The 16938-nt window shown below is 36.9% G+C and overlaps 4 protein-coding genes across 5 annotated transcripts in view; 2 read left to right on the forward strand and 2 right to left on the reverse strand.

Moving 5' to 3' along the window:
* Nucleotides 1-1721, reverse strand: part of LOC111431660 (UV-B-induced protein At3g17800, chloroplastic-like) — a 3441-nt gene extending 1720 nt beyond the window's left edge. The window contains exons 1-3 of one of the 2 annotated variants that reach the window (XM_023068362.1): nt 1578-1721; nt 1288-1432; nt 169-461 (exon numbers count right to left, since the gene is read on the reverse strand). In XM_023068362.1, coding sequence (XP_022924130.1) covers nt 169-461; nt 1288-1413 — 419 coding nt within the window. In that variant the 5' untranslated portion in view covers nt 1414-1432; nt 1578-1721. Of the gene's footprint in view, nt 1-168; nt 462-1287; nt 1433-1552 lie in introns of both variants that reach the window. The other variant, XM_023068363.1, reaches the window with a different exon arrangement.
* Nucleotides 1722-2724: 1003 nt separating this feature from the next.
* On the reverse strand, nt 2725-6161 carry LOC111431679. Its single transcript, XM_023068384.1, has 4 exons — nt 5880-6161; nt 5630-5712; nt 3174-3229; nt 2725-3082 (listed from the first exon to the last, which is right to left on the reverse strand). The coding sequence occupies exons 1-4, from the start codon at nt 6049-6051 to the stop codon at nt 3004-3006; spliced, it is 390 nt and encodes a 129-aa protein (XP_022924152.1). The 5' UTR covers nt 6052-6161; the 3' UTR covers nt 2725-3003.
* A 3454-nt stretch (nt 6162-9615) lies between these two features.
* LOC111431703 (mitogen-activated protein kinase kinase 9-like) lies at nt 9616-10901 on the forward strand. The gene has a single exon (XM_023068413.1). The coding sequence runs from the start codon at nt 9670-9672 to the stop codon at nt 10627-10629; it is 960 nt and encodes a 319-aa protein (XP_022924181.1). The 5' UTR covers nt 9616-9669; the 3' UTR covers nt 10630-10901.
* Nucleotides 10902-12993: 2092 nt separating this feature from the next.
* LOC111431318 (dihydropyrimidine dehydrogenase (NADP(+)), chloroplastic-like) lies at nt 12994-16066 on the forward strand. The gene is made up of 7 exons (XM_023067908.1): nt 12994-13449; nt 13766-14029; nt 14117-14287; nt 14368-14480; nt 14580-14766; nt 15497-15606; nt 15702-16066. The coding sequence occupies exons 1-7, from the start codon at nt 13177-13179 to the stop codon at nt 15856-15858; spliced, it is 1275 nt and encodes a 424-aa protein (XP_022923676.1). The 5' UTR covers nt 12994-13176; the 3' UTR covers nt 15859-16066.
* Nucleotides 16067-16938: the final 872 nt, after the last annotated feature.

The following is a 16938-nucleotide window of genomic DNA, read 5'->3' on the forward strand; positions in this document are numbered from 1 at the left end:
TTTTTTTTTTTTTTTTTTTTTTTTTTTTTTTTTTTTTTTTTTTTTTTTTTTTTTTTTGGTTGTAAACCACTCTTGATGTGATAATAAACAAAAGCTTTCACTGGAGAATTGTCTATGTCGCTCTGTTATTTGTCAACACAATAATTACTGCAAGATATGGAAACTTACCTGTACAGAACTAAATCAGTACCAGAACCAGAAGCCTCCTTGTTCCCCTCGGCATCGCGGTCAATTTTAAGCTGATCAAGCTGTTGCTCAACAGCAGCAGGGACAAGATGAGGATGGCTAACTAAGATCTGGGTCAAAAACTGCCCAATTGGAGACTCCAACTGAAGAGGAGCAATAGGCTCATCCGATCCAGATGACTCTGCATCGATGGATGCTTTAACTGTCGTGCTTCTACCATTTCTGGATCCCAATTTCTTGTTCCAGAGTTTGGAATAAGAAACCCGAGGGCATAGCTGCCACAACCGATTAAAAGAATAAGCATTTACATAATTAACAAGAAATAGATATGTATTTCGATTTGAAAATTTGAAAGTTGACAAAAATAGCACACTCCAAATCAAACTCAGACTCAAATGTAATATGCAACACCATAGAAAAAACTCACACTAATGTGAAATGTTAACATTTTCTAGAGTACAGATTAAATTTCTAAAAACTTTACCACTAAATGATAATATTTTCCCTCGTCACTATAATATGTTTCTATCGGTAAATTTATGTTAAAAACATCATATATGAACTGAGCCATTTACAGAGCCTGAACAAAAATACTTGCGCATGAAAATAGCCATACAAATTTAGCGTTGATGTTTAAAACATAGAAACTGAATTTTGCAGGGCATAAAGTGGAAACTTAGTGCAATAACGAAAAGTTTACATCACATCACTGATTCATATACAGTACAAGTCATGAAGAGGTTCTCTTAATAGAACGAACCGATCGTCATTAAGACCCCAAACAAACAAGTCTAAAAGCAAAATTGCAAACATAACAAAATCAAAGCACCAAGAACTGGCCGTTTCAGAAAGTAATCATCGAATTTCTATTAAAATCTGTGACTGTTGGGGGCAAGTTTGTGCGCCCCTTAACTATCTCAGGGGAAGGCCACCTAGCTTGAACCTTGCCCTCTAAGCATTGACTATTTTCATGATCCTTATCGACCACTACCAACCCAGCTCATGGTGGTTAAATCAAACATCAAATTAGAACTCTCCAAATCAATCAAGTTAAAATAGAAAGAAGAAATTCGGGGAAGGTACAAAGAGAAACATTCTTACCCGAATAGGGACATGAAATAGGGACGGAAGGCGCACAAAACCAAGACCGTTGCCGTAGATTTCGGATCCGCCGGTGGAATTTAAGCGAGCGAAGGCTCCAACAGGATATCTAATCACACTTGCCATGACAGCTTCCAAGCGAGCCCTGCAAATAGAACAATCCAAATTACCACCAGAAATCAAATTCTGAAAGAAAAAAAAACGAAAACAAAAAGCCGCAAATAGACGCCAAAAATACAAAATAGATTCAAATAAAGAATTTTACAGATGCAAAGAGGACGATCACAAACCGGAGGCGAAACCCTAGATGAAGGGGTGGTCAGATCGTCACGCAGAGAAGAAATGGAGGAAACGAACAGACGTGCCAGAGCCGAATTTCGAATCCGAGCAGAAACTGGTAACGCGTTTCACAAAGGCTGCTTTTTATATTACATCCAAAAATGCAAATTAAATATACGATTTATGGGTTCATGTTTCACGTTCGGAAATTTTCGGAAAAAGTATTAATTTAAAATTAATATGTTGCTTTAGTTGATATTTATGTTTTATTTAAATTAAATTTGTCTCTAAGTTTGATATTATCTTGTCAGTGAATTTTTTAAAAATTCAATACATTTTTACGGGATTTAAACAAAGATAAATTGTGTATATAATATTTGATTTGAGGTAACTCGCATACATGACATGCCACAATATTTAGCCTACAACATGACTATGAGATCTTACATCGGTTTCGGTTGGAGAAGGGAACGAACACTCTCTTTAAAGACGTAGAAATTAGACAATACCTACTAGTAGTAAACTTGAACTGTTACAACAATACCTACTAGTAAACTTGAACGGTTACAACAATACCTACTAGCAACAGTAGACTTGGGCTAGGCACAATGTTCGCATTTCTTCACTTGTCCTTCCAACTCTCAATAGTGAATAAGCACATGAATTCTAACCTCGTAAAATCTAATTCTTCACTTGTCCATCCAACTCTCAATAGTGAATAAGCACGTGAATTCTAACCTCGTAAAATCTATCCTACTTCTACCTATAGTTTGCACTACCCTAATTTTATAAACTATATCTTAAACTATATCTCGGGATTGTATTTTAAAATTACATTATTTGATGACTAATGTTAGTATTATATCGTAAAAAATGGAATTTAAGTCGAACTAAAATTACCATAAATTGACCTGATACAACCTTGCAAACCGAAGTTCTAAGAAGGAAAACTAAAAGAAAAAATAATAATAAACAACAATCTTCAAGCCTAAATATGCAAAAAAAAAAATAATAATAATTTTCACCAAATTTGGACATAACCCATTTACGGATGTTTATTTAAAAATGTCACTTATCACATTATCCAAGATTTCTTTCACACCAGAATCCCACCAAATCAAATATCCTTTTGCCGACATGAGCTTCCACAGCAGAAAAGGTCAAGAAAATCCATGATTCATTTCATTAATTTGATTGCACGTGTCAACCAAATTAAATTTCATCCCACTTCCAAATTGACAAAACTATGGATTAGTCCCATACCCATAGAGCTGAATATTTGACCAACGCTGCTAAAACGACAAAGTTATGGTGTTCTAATAACATTATACTTCTCATACTCCAAGTACAAACAAAGATTCAAGTATCAATCATACAGCCGTGAGGAGAAAGCCATTCCCACATGTAACGGGAGATTGATTACACATGTCCTCAAACCTACTGGTCTTTGTATCTCTTTTCTACCTCCTCCAAACTTTCAATGTCTTTGTTGTATTTGCAAATGCGGTAGATACACCTGCATGCATATGATCCATTAAAGTAGTTTAGATGGTAAGAAGTTGACACGAGAGAAAGCTTCTGATGAGAAGGATTTTCTTGTAACATACCAGTAGAGAAGGCATGCACAAACACACAGAATCACATTCCTCTGAGCTTTAAAGATCTGAATAATAACCATTCTTTGTTAGAATTGGGAGCAAGTAAAGAAGATAAAAAATAGTATAGCATAGTAGAGATCAGGGAAGGAAGGCAATTCTGTTTGATACACAGATAAAAGGGAACGACGTGCATTCTCATTGATAGGCATAAAGAAATCGACTTGGTAGCAACCACCAACTAATAGAACCAGGGTTAGCTCAGCTGATGGTCCACAAGCAAGGTAAGTAGGTTCATTACCGGCCAGCTCCGGAACAAAAAGACCTAACAGAGTAATCCCTTATCTCGGATTAGAGATGCTAACAGGACGGGAATCGAGGTGGGGGATCTCTCTACTGCCTATGTACATCTCCTGTAAAGTATGCTCCCACAGACATAAACTACCGGCATACCAAAATCAGGGAGACTTTGCACAACAATAAAACTCCTTGTTTTTATGTTCAGATCAGAGATCGTGATAATCAAAACAAAATTCAAGAATATGGTGAAATAGGGGTGGTTTTGAAATCACCAATGAATATATGGTGCTTCAGCATAGCCGCATAGATTGTATTTAATTTTTATTTTTTGAAAAAGGTAAGTTCATTGAATAAACATCCCCATCTTATATTTGAGACGAGTTTTTTTTTTGGCCCCCTTAAATTCTACCATCCTTCCTGCGTCATGCTTTCCTTTTCATAGATTAGAGAAGGGGGCAAACCTATTAGACTGCATATGAAAGGAACCATATACATCGTGTGTTTTTTATGTTGCATACAAGTCAGAACCTTCCACGTAAGGGGGTTTTTTAGATTAAAGGGAGACCCAACCATGTTGTGAGGTTTTCCAGATTGCAGATGAGAAAGAACCCTATTTATATTATGAATGATTTCACGCTACAAAGTGAAGAGAGAGATGGGTCTTCAAATTGGATCGAGAGAAGATAAAAAGGATTCCTTTGACTAGGGCCTTCTCAAGTTCCTTTCCTGTGACCAGAGGTTTTGGGGAGTGAGCAACTAACTTCATAAAAGAAAAAGGGAATCTTTTGTAGAAAAAGGGAATCTTTTGTTACAATAGAAGCAGAAGTGATGTAGATTATTCCATCCCTTACAATAGAAGCAGAAGTGTTGTAGATTATTCCAGAATCGAAGTCAAGTTGCTTTATAAAAAGAAGATATCAATGAACTTCTATGAAATGGTTTCACGGGATTTAGCCAATTGTCTTGATCGTGGGATATCATTGAGAAATAGGAATCCGTGTTATCAAAGGATTTCCAACGATTATTTCTCGTATGGAATGAGTCAATCATCCACTTTGGTATCTTATTGAACAAAAATGGTGATATTGTTCCTCCATTGATCAAGAATTTCGATTTTTGGGAAGTTTCATGATCATCCAATAAGAAGGCGTCCTAAGGCCATCTATTTCTAGTAGATTGCGACCATTTTTAGAAGAAAAGGATTACTTGGGGAGAGAATTCATCACTTAGAAAGACGCTTACCTACCTCATCCAGAAACTGCAACACATTGCTAATTACTTGGTTCAGTTCTAATTTACCTCGTTTTTTCCAACCCACCCCTCAGCCACCCACCCACCCACCCATCCCACTACACACCGACTTCTTATTTTGACAAGCAAATCTATGACAACCACTACGTTGTTCACCAAGTTCTAATCATTACCAAATCTTTGATGTACCCTACTCAGTCTCGGTCAAGCGTATGTGACATTTGAATTTCTAATGATTTGAACTTTAACCATCACATCATTTCCACTCCACCTCCCCAACAATTTCAATATCCAATGAAATCATATGAAAATGATATAGGGCATCATCAAACCAGATTCACATACAACAACATATAAAACTATGAGTAGAATCATATAATTAAAAGAGTTGTTCTAACACTTTAATCTTTTGCTCTCCAAAAGGTTTATAGGATTCAATCTCGCTTGTACGAGAAGGAATTTACATCAGTAGGATCATGATCAAGAACAATAGGAAAACTTCTCCTATCTGTAGGATAATAGACCTCCTTAATTGAAAATAGAAGAATGCGAATAGGGATAGGGAAAGGGAAATAGAAGCTACTTGGTAAACATTCAGAACTGGTAAGTTCCCATCGTCATACTAAAAACTGCAATATGAAATTATATTGTGAAAGAGTTCCTGACGTTCAATTGTCGGGGCAAGTTGCCCCAATTACGCACTCTCCTTCCAGAACTCTAACAATTGCTAATTCGAAGGGGTTAAATAAATCTATTTCGTAGACGTATCCAGACTCCATCAATTTCTAATCCTTTGAAATCCTAACGATTGCTAGCATTAACGGAATAAAACAGTCTGATAATCTATATCTAAATCTTTGAGAACTCAATGAAAAACACTACAAATTAGAAAAACTCAACTAGACATTTATACTTACAGATTTCTCATATCGATCTCTCTCGGCAGCTGTACAGATCTCAGATGTACACATCAATCGGTGCTCATTCTTCCAGTAGATATCTACAAAGTACAACAAGAAATCACAAATAAAAGAATGAAAAGAAACAAGAATCAAGGTCCGATCTCAGGTTCCAGTCGAGATTTGAAAACATCGGATAGCAAAATGAAATTACAAAATTAAAAAATCAAAATAAAAGAAGAAACGCAAGTAAAGGGGAAAAAAAAACCTAGAATCTGAAAGCCGGCGAAGGGCACAACGAAGAGTGCAGGCTGTAGAATGAGTGAAATCAAAGAGACGAAGCGTTGCTTGAGCAGCTTCGGTGAAGGAATCGTGAGCAGAATGGCGATGGCAGCCTCCACTGCCACCGTATAAGCCAATAGCATCCACTGCAACGCCATTTTCAACGAAAAACAAACGACAGAATACAGACCCACCGAGTTCCTTTGCTTCTTCTCTTCCCTCTCTCTTCTCCTTCGATCCAAGAAACAATTTTCTTTTTCTTTTTCTTTTATTTTTCTTTTCTTAATAAACAAGAAAAAAAATATAATAAAAAAATCATAATTCCATGCTTCGCTTCCATGGCGTTGGTTGATACCGAAGCTTTAGTAGTCGTCCGATCTTCAAGATATAGACACGTGGCGTACTATAATAATTCTGATTTTCTTCGCATCTTACCTTGCGTGATTCTATTTATTTGCCCGTTTTACCCTTTAGGATCCGAATTGGACCCGTCGGATCCAAATCCTTTTTCTTTATTTTTAACACTATTTTGATGAATAAATAAAAATTAGCAAAGCAAAATAAATCTAAGACTGTAATTTTTTCATTTTAAATTATTAATGTTTAAAAATAAATAATTAATATTTTACATTTTGACAATTAAATCATCCATATTGGAATTTGTACCCCTAACTTTTTTTTTTTTGTCATTTAATTTTTCAAATTATCTCCCATGATTTCAATAATTTTAATTAACAAAAAAATTTATTTTTTATTCAAATGACAATATTAATTTGTACCCCTAAATTATAAATCAATTAAAATTTTAAACTAATAATTGATGTTAGTAAATCAATATAACTCTAAATTAATTTTTAAATTATAAAATAATCACCCAATAACATTTTTATATTTTAATATTTTCAATTTTGGCTAGCGCCCAAAAAATTGAGATATTTAATTTATAAACAAGACAAAAGATAAAACGACTATATATATATATATATATATATACATATATGATATTATAAATTATTTGGAAGAAGAAAAGAAGGCGAGACTGGTGGTGGAACCCAATCATTTTGTGGGGGCAGTGGAGTTTCATACTAATTAAGAATGCAGCCAGCCGCCTTGGTTTTGTTCGTTTAATAATTAATTCTTAACTAATTTTTGCATTATTCCAGCACTAGCCCCCGTATAATTTTATTTATTTAACCACCAACTTATACTAATTTATTATTAATGTCACGCATATTTTTATATGGTAAGTTTTATAAGTTCGTTTGTCAGATAAATTATATTTGAATCATTAAGGTCCGTTATTACAATATTGTTAATAAATTAAATTATGTGCCGATTCATGATTCTTCATTTGAATTATTATTTTAAATTTGAAACGATCCACTTTTACAATAATAATAATTAATATTAGGTGAGTAAACTATAATAGACCGTTAAAATCATACAAATTAAAATGTGGGATTTCACAATCACTCTCTTTGGGAGCCAACGTCCTTACTAACACACTGCTCAGTGTTTGGCTCTGATACCATTTGTAACAACTCAAACTCACCACTAACGTATATTATCCACTTTGACCCGTTACGTATCGTCGTCAGCGTTATGATTTTAAAACGAGTCTACTACGGATAGGTTTCCACATTTTTAGAAAGAATGTTTTGTTATTTTCTTCAACTGATGTGAGATCTCACAATCCACCCCTTTGAAGACCCAGCGTCCTTGATGGCACACCGCCAGGTGTCTGGCTATGATACTGTAATCGTCCAAAGTCTACCACTACACAGATATTGGGACATCACATAATACTGTGTAGTGGTAGACTTTAGACGATTAGGAGGAGAACAAACCACCATTTATAAGGGTGTGGAAACCTTCTCCCAACAGGCGCGTTTTAAAGCTTTGAGGGGAAGCCGGAAAGGGAAAGCCCAAAGAAGACAATATATTGCTAGTGGTGGATCTAAGTCGTTACAAATGGTATCAGAGCCAGACACCGGACGATGTGCCAGCCTTCTCGCTGTTCCACGACGGGGGGTAGACACGAGGTGGTGTGCCAGTAAGGACGCTGGCCCCGAAGGGGGGTGGATCGTGATGTCCCAAATTAGTTGGAGAGGAGAACAAACCACCACTTATAAGGGTGTGGAAACCTTTCTCTAGCAGACGCGTTTTAAAACCTTGAGAGGAAGCTCGAAAGGGAAAGCTCAAAGAGGACCATATCTGCTAGCGGTAGATCTGGGGTCGTTAGATATTATCTACTTTAGCCAATTATATATGGCGGTCAGCCTCACAATTTTAGGAAGTCATGAGTTGTTTAAGGAGTTGATGGGACGTGAGTAGGATGGATTGAGTATTATTTGGAACGGGCAAAGCAAGTTGGTGGTTGAGAATTGCATATGAAATTAATGATTGGAGGGTACCCATATGGGCACCCCTTGAGCTACCCATCTTTAAAAAAATTTCATCTTTTTTAGGAAGATGTAAAGAAAAAGTGTCAACTTTGGGGGTGAGGACCCTCCCCCTCCAACTTGTATATAGAGAAGCCTCCACTAGGGAAGAAGCATCTTTCTTTGTCTTCTCCACGTCACGTCTTTTTCTCCCTCCGATTTTTATTTATAAATTTTTTGTCTGATAAGGACAACGATCTATAATGGTATGATCTTATTGATTTAAAGCTGTTCAGTGATACGAAATTAGACGATCTAATTTCATTATATTTTATTTTTTAATATTTTAAAAATATTACAAAAAAAAGTGAAAATTAAACGTAAGGATAAATAGATAAGCATTTTCACAGGGGCAATTTTGGAATCTTAGTTTTTTTTTTTTTAAAATCCCATTTTAATACGTGGGAATTAAAGGGTATTTTTGTATCTTGATTATGTAATTAAATTATTATTTTGCCAATGGATTTTAATATTTTATGGAATTTGGATTTTTTTTAATATTCAGCGGAGCAAAATACGGTGGATTCTAGAAAAATGTCGGCGGCGGCTTCAATTAATTGACAAAATTAACCTTACGGGATCTTATCCTTTCCTTTTGTTTTTCCAATGATTTCTATTTATTTACCGTAACATTTTTTTGGAGGTTAAAAATGTCACAAAATGGGCTAAAAAAAATTAAAACATTAAAAATCAAATGGTAATTTCCTCTCTTATTTTTCGTGCAAAAAGATAAATGCATAAAGACGAAAAAGCCCTCGAGGAAAAAAATGGGAAATAAATTATTTTGTGTGCAAATTTCGACAGCTCACTAAATAAATAAAAAATGCGCATCATATTTTTTTTTTCTTTTTATTTATGTGGCGATTTTTGTTGTTTTCATGATTATTTTTTAGTTAATAATAATTTTTAGATTTTCACACTTTACACATAATTTATATTTTAAAAAAGAAATGATGTGGGGTGCCTTTGGCCTGCTTAGTCACATGGACGAATGTAGTTGGCTAACTTAATAACTGTTTTTTTGTTGAATTTTAAATACTTTATTCATTTCTATATAATAATAATAAATTAAATTTAAAATTTAAAATTTAACCAATATTATATGGGATTAATTAAATGAATAGTTTTTTTAATTTTAAATAAAAAGACGCCCGTCTTGCATCCGTCCGCTCCGCATGCAGCAAAGGGGGGCCCACAGTCGTGTTCATCCTGGTAACTTCCTTTCTCCATTTCTACCACTATCCCACGTGCTTCCCCTTCTCACTTATTTAAGCAAATCCTTTCCTCCATTCACTTTTATCCAAACCTCCATATCCAAATCCCTCCATCTCTCTAATGGCTCTGGTTCGTGATCGCCGCCAGTTGAACCTCCGCCTCCCCGACCTCTCCGACTGCCGTCCCCGCTTCCCTCTCCCTCTCCCTCCATCCTCCGCTGCTGCTCCTGCCGCCACAGCCGCCGCCGCCGCTCCCGCTGCCTCTGACCTCGAAAAGCTTCAAGTCCTCGGCCATGGCAACGGCGGCACCGTCTACAAAGTCCGCCACAAGCGTACCTCCGCAACCTACGCTCTTAAGGTTGTCCACGGCGACTGCGATCCAACCGTTCGTCGCCAGGTTTTCAGAGAGATGGAGATTCTCCGCCGTACTGACTCTCCTTACGTCGTTCAGTGCCATGGAATCTTCGAGAAGCCGTCTGGAGATGTTACGATTTTGATGGAATATATGGATCTAGGATCGCTTGATTCGCTCTTGAAGAAGAACTCGACGTTGTCAGAAGCGACGCTCGCTCACGTCGCGCGTCAGGTTCTTAACGGACTTCACTATCTTCACTCTCACAAAATCATTCATCGGGATATTAAGCCGTCGAATCTGTTGGTGAATAAGAATATGGAGGTTAAGATTGCCGATTTTGGAGTTAGTAAGATCATGTGCCGGACTTTGGATGCTTGCAATTCCTACGTCGGAACCTGCGCTTATATGAGTCCGGAGCGGTTCGATCCGGACACTTACGGCGGAAATTACAACGGTTACGCCGGCGACATATGGAGTTTGGGGCTTACTCTTCTGGAGCTCTATTTAGGTCATTTTCCTTTCCTACCGCCTGGTCAGAGACCAGATTGGGCGACTCTGATGTGTGCGATTTGCTTCGGCGAGCCGCCGACGCTGCCGGAGGACGCGTCGGAGGACTTTCGGAGCTTCGTCGAGTGTTGCTTGCAGAAGGAATCGAGCAAGAGGTGGACGGTGGCGCAGCTGTTGACACATCCGTTTGTGTGCAAGGAATCGAGATCTGATCGGTGAATCGGCGGTGGAATGAAGGATTCGAATCCCTGGAAGTTTAAAGATCCGGCCAAATTCTGAGATCTGTACATAAACTAGCGGGATTCCGATGAACTTTTTGTATATACTCCTTTTCTTTTCCATTTGAATCTGTAGCTTCTCTGAATCTCTGAGTCTCCAATCAGTCGAATCCAATCCGCTGCAGAATTTCGGAGAATTTTTGTTCCGTTCTATTTAAAAATTTTCCTCAATTCAGAAAATATCAGTTCATTTTTTATGCTGAACACAAACAATATCCAGAGACTCATTATTAACATCCCCTTGTTACTCATTCTGTTCTAAAATCGAACAACAAATTGATCCATCAGTTCTTAAACAAATAAAACTAATTGTTGAAATCATTTTCTTCAAAATTTAATTAACTTCCAACATGATAATTTTTTTTTCAAGGTTGAACAAATATATATCCACATTTAAAAATACAAACATATCCACGTGTTATTGACATCATATACTTAAATTTATATCATCTACCTAACATTATTGAATAAAATATTTAAATAGTTGAGATTTTATATTTCTTCTAATTTTCTAGTGGCAGTGGAGGGTTAGTTGTACGAGGCAGATTAAATATTATTTAATTTTACTTAAATTACAAATAAACCTTAATTATACATCAAATAAATAAAGGTGAAAATCTTTTCTTTTTCTTTTTCTTTTTTTTTTAGTGTTGAAAAAAAGGAAGATTCCATTGCGTTGCCGTTGAAAAGGGTACGGCAGCCACAGGCAGCCCGTTTCTTTTAGCCAAACATTTTTGGAAAAATCGTAATTAAGCTCACATTTCCCATGTGCTCATAACAATAAATAAATAAATTAAATTAAATTCTTCACTTTTCTTACGGATTCATCATTTGATCATGTTCGATGATGAAAGTCCCACATCGGCTAATTTATAGAATAATCATAGGTTTATATGATCAACTAATACTCTCTAGATTAGTACGAGTCCTCCTGAATAAGCCCAAAGCAAAGCCATGAAAGCTTATACTCAAAGTCAATATTATATTATTGTGGAGAGCTGATAATTCCCTTAAAAACAAACGAATTTTATAATTATTTAATTTCATCCATCTAAATATTTTGAAAACTTGCACACTCGTTCTTCAAAATTTTGAAAAATAGATAATATTGATTAATTATATTATAACATATAATTATTTAGTTGGTGGAATTTTAAGGAAGAAAGAATTAAAAAGAATATGTGTGTGACGTGGGAGATAGCGATTGGTTGAAATTTCAAATTACGGTGTGAGTGGATAACAGAGGATAAAGTTTAATTCAAGGAAGACAAAAGGATGGTTCAGGAAGGCTTCGGAAAAGGGAAATTGGAAAGTAAAAAGAAAGCGATTTATCCAATGAATTTTAAAATAATAAAAACAAAATTACGAAAAGTGACATAATTAAATTTAAATATAATATTTACAGGTGGATGTGAAGGGTGCATGAACCTCCTCAACGCCTCCATGCCACTTGTAAAGTGGGATAAATATTTATTCATTTTTATTATCAATTTGATTTAGACAGCCTTTTTTTTTATTTAAAAAAATTAATTTTTTTTTCTATTATATTGTCAATTTTGTACCTAAATTAAATAGTTTTTTTAGCACGAGCTTCTCATTTTTATTTCTTATCATTAAAATAGTCATTTTAATCTCTATCCTTTTAAATCAATAAATTAAATTATAAACATTAATTTTTCCAATTAAAATTCAGAAAATAATTATTTTATATTTTAACCTTTTAAATTAATTTTTTTAGTGTTTAAATATAGACGTGTGGAAGTGAAGGGAGATGAGCATGTGTCCAAAACGGTAATTGGGCTGCCGTTTTAGCAACTTGCTGCTGACGTCATGGCAAGATCCGACATGACGTTTTCCCTCCCTTTTTGTTAGAAATTTCCCGCCCCACTCCTTTTTTATTACTATTTAACGATTTTTATATATTTTTATTAAGAAAAATATCTATTTATTTTAAAATTAACGTTAATTTCTTGAAAAAAAAAAGGATATTATTTAACTCTCTGATTCGCTAATGGGCCAGCCCGCGTCAAGAAAAGACCATCTTGCATTTGGGCCCACTGGGCCAAATTTAGAATTAAGCCCGGCCCAATTTCTCGTAGAATTGGGCTGTCGGGTTAAATAATTTATTTTAAGTCGGTTTATATTAATAAATCTCTTACTTTTTATTTATTTATCTCCATTCCTAGTTACAATCCAAAGAAACACCTGTTAGTGAGATAAACTATTTAAATTAATTACCGAATTTACTTGCTTATTTAAAATAAATTATTAAATTATTAATCCGATTCATTCATCATTATTAAATTGAATACGTTTATAAATCCAGAAGGAAATTGACGAGGATGATTCTTCATGCCCCACCTTTCCAGCTTTCTTGATCGAATATTACATCTCAGATTGAGTTACCCATCTTCTTCTTCTTCTTCTACATCATTTTTTTGTTCCATTACAGGATTTTCTGTTGCAGAGAGCTTGAATTTCTTGATCCATGGCGTCGTTGGATTTTACCCAGATCAGAACTACAAACCCAATGTCCGAGCTCGCGCTGAATCGGTCTCGGATGCGTTTGACTCGTCGAAATAGAGTTGGGTTCAGAGTGGTCGCCGCCGGTGAAGGTCAGGCGGAGCCTGATCTCAGTGTGACGGTTAATGGGTTGCACATGCCTAACCCGTTTGTAATTGGGTCGGGTCCGCCGGGAACTAACTATACGGTTATGAAGAGGGCATTTGATGAAGGTTGGGGCGCTGTGATCGCCAAAACTGTAAGTTCTCTCGCTTTTGATTTCGATTTCGTAGTCTGTTGATTCCGTTAGCTTATAATTTGATTTTTGAATGGCAAATTGGTTGCTGTTAGTGTAATCTACTGATCTGTGATTTCATCTTAGAGATTGTTCTTGATTAGGAATATGATTCGTGTTTGGAGAAAGAGATATTTAGATTAATCTTTGGCTGGAAGAACATTACTGGTTCTGCTATCTGTTCTTGATTGGCTGGAAGAACATTACTGGTTTTGCTATCTGTTCTTCATTGGCTGGCATGTCCATTTCCTGTATTTTCATGGATCTTTGTCTCTGTTAGGTGTCACTAGATGCAGCCAAAGTAATAAATGTAACGCCTAGATATGCCCGGCTTCGAGCAGATTCAAACGGCTCTGCAAAAGGGCAGATCATTGGGTGGGAGAACATTGAATTGATAAGCGACAGACCCCTTGAAACTATGTTGAAAGAGTTTAAGCAATTGAAGGAGGAGTATCCTGATAGGATTCTCATTGCTTCAATAATGGAGGAGTATAACAAAGCTGCTTGGGAAGAACTTATCGATCGAGTCGAACAAACCGGAGTTGTATGCCTACGATCTATGCCTTCTTTACCATGCGTTTATTACCAAGAACAGTTCATGTCATTGAACGTTTATGTCTCTTTCTTTCAGGATGCATTTGAAATCAATTTCTCGTGCCCTCACGGCATGCCCGAACGGAGAATGGGTGCTGCGGTCGGGCAAGATTGTGCGCTTTTGGAAGAGGTTTGTGGATGGATAAATGCTAAAGCTACAATCCCTGTCTGGGCTAAAATGACTCCCAATATCACTGATATTTCACAGGTAGTTTTGCTGTTCTTGTATTTGAATTAGTATCTATGGTTGTATGAACTGATGCAACTTACGATTCTTCTTTTGTAAAGCCTGCTCGGGTGGCTCTGAAATCGGGATGCGAGGGGATAGCGGCTATCAACACGATCATGAGTGTAATGGGAATCGATCTCAAGACGTTACGCCCCGAGCCTTGTGTTGAGGGGTTTGCTAATTCGAACTTTTGAAATCGTCGATATGGAATGATTGTGTTAGTTAGCATTCAGCTGAAATATTGGATGTGGTTCAATCTGTTTGTTGTTAGGTACTCAACTCCAGGAGGCTACTCTTCCAAGGCAGTTCATCCTATTGCTCTTGGTAAAGTGTTGAACATCGCAAAAATGATGAAGGCGGAATTTAATGATGGAGACTACTCTCTTTCTGGCATTGGAGGTGTCGAAACCGGTGGAGATGCTGCCGAGTTTATTCTACTCGGAGCAAACACTGTTCAGGTACAATGAGAAATTTGTAACCGCCCAAGAACGCGTCTGCTAGGGAGTGGTTTCTAAACCCTTATAAAGGATGTTTCGTTCCCTTCTCCAACCTATGTGAGATCTCACAATCCACCTCCGTTGGGAGCTAACATCCTCACTGGCACACCGCCCGATGATTGATTTTGATACCATTTTAACAGCCTAAGCCCAACCGCTAGTAGATATTGTCCTCTTTGAGCTTTCTCCTCTGGGTTTCCCCTCAAGGTTTTAAAACGTGTTAGGGAGAGGTTTCCTCACCTTATATGGAACGTCCACTTTCCAACCGATGTGAGATCTTACCATCCCCATTGGGGGCTCAACATCCTTGCTAGCATGCCGCCCGATGACGAGCTCTAGTATTGTAATAGTTCAAGCCCATCGCTAGCAGATATTGTCATCTTTGGGTTTTCCCTTCGGGTTTCCCAGGCTTTCTTTTTTGGGCTTCCCCTCAAGTTTTTAAAACACATTACGGGGAGGTTTCCACAATCTTACAAGGAATGTTTCGTTCCCCGAGATCTCACAAAATTGTTTCCCTCCCCAATCGATGTGAGATCTCACCAAATTATAACCTATGATTTATGTTGCGAAATCGACTAGTTCATTTAACGAAACTGGTCGTAATGGCTCGGTCGTCCTTTTGTTTTAGGATATTCGTAATGGTGTACTATACTGCATTGTTGTATGCTGAGGAAGTTGCATTCATATGCAGGTGTGCACGGGAGTGATGATGCATGGTTATGGCCTCGTTAAGAAACTCTGTGCTGAGCTGAAGGACTTCATGAAACTCCACAACTTCTCATCCATTGAAGATTTCAGAGGGTAAGTTTGGAGTTTGAAACCAATAGCAGTTCTTAATAGAACACGACTCGAGCCCCTCGAACATCGGTCACACTAACAAATTCCCGGTGAAACAGGGCTTCCCTTCCATACTTCACGACGCACACGGATTTGGTTCGGAGGCAGCGGGAAGCAATCGAGCAGAGAAAAGCTGTGAAGAAGGGTCTGCAATCTGATAAAGATTGGACTGGCGATGGCTTTGTCAAGGAAACTGAGAGTATGGTTTCAAACTGAAGGGCTTAATACAGTACATGGATCAAGCCTTTGCTTTGGCTTGGCAGTAGAAATAACTCAGAATCGTGTCTTTGTTGCATCCGAGTTCAGTTTCTTTTGTTCTTTCTTTCTCCTTCCCTCGAATAAGTGTATCATTACAGAACAGTTTTCATTTCGTATGATTGTGTATGTGAAGGAATATTAGCAAGAAATTCCTTTCCAAGATCAATAATCTTTGAAATTCATAATTAAATCATGACGAATCTCAACAGAATCCAAAAATCATTCATGAATACTTCAGATATTCATGAACTCGAGAGTTGAGAAAGAAGAGCAATATTCAAAATCCAGAAATCTCTCTATTAGAAAAAAAACAACGAACTATTTACAAAAGAAGAAGAAAAAGAACAGAACTATGTAGTATCAGAAAAGAGAACAATCATCAATAATCTCCTTCTACGATTCCCCAACCGAAATCGGCCGGCCAGACACTCCAAGCGGAGAGCGAGAGATCTGGCGATTGATCTCGCGAAAGGCGGCCGGCGGCGGTTTAATCTCTGGCTGTCCCGGTCTCCAATCGATGATCATCTCCGATTCCTCCTTGATCTTCCTCACCTGGCTATGAACAGGAAACGGAGTTCCGATCTTCTCCATCCTAGTGTTCTGCTTCCAATTCTCCATCTCCAAAACCCTAACTCGCAGAATCGTTCCGAATGATGTACACCAGAAACCTCTCACTACCTGGCGGGGTTATATAAGAGAGAATCTAGAGAGAGAAACGAAGACGAGACGTAAGATGGGAGGGAAGATGGAAGTTGGGTGGAGAAATGGGGAAAAGGCAACCCGATTTTGAATCAGCCGCTGCTTTTGACCTTCCATTCAAACCGCCCTTGTCTTAGGAAATTACATTTTTAAATTCCTAATTAAAAAAAATAAAATTGAAACTTTCAAAAATAAAAAATAAAAAATTAAATTGAAGATTATCCAAAATATTATTATTATTATTATAATTTGTTTTTTGGTGTAAGCAAATGTTAATTAATATCAATAGTTATTTTTCTCTTATTTTGACTCCTTTCAGAAAATACGGTCAAGCTGACC

Source organism: Cucurbita moschata, unplaced genomic scaffold (genome assembly GCF_002738365.1).
Source record: "Cucurbita moschata cultivar Rifu unplaced genomic scaffold, Cmos_1.0 Cmo_Scf00036, whole genome shotgun sequence".
Taxonomy (NCBI): domain Eukaryota; kingdom Viridiplantae; phylum Streptophyta; class Magnoliopsida; order Cucurbitales; family Cucurbitaceae; genus Cucurbita; species Cucurbita moschata.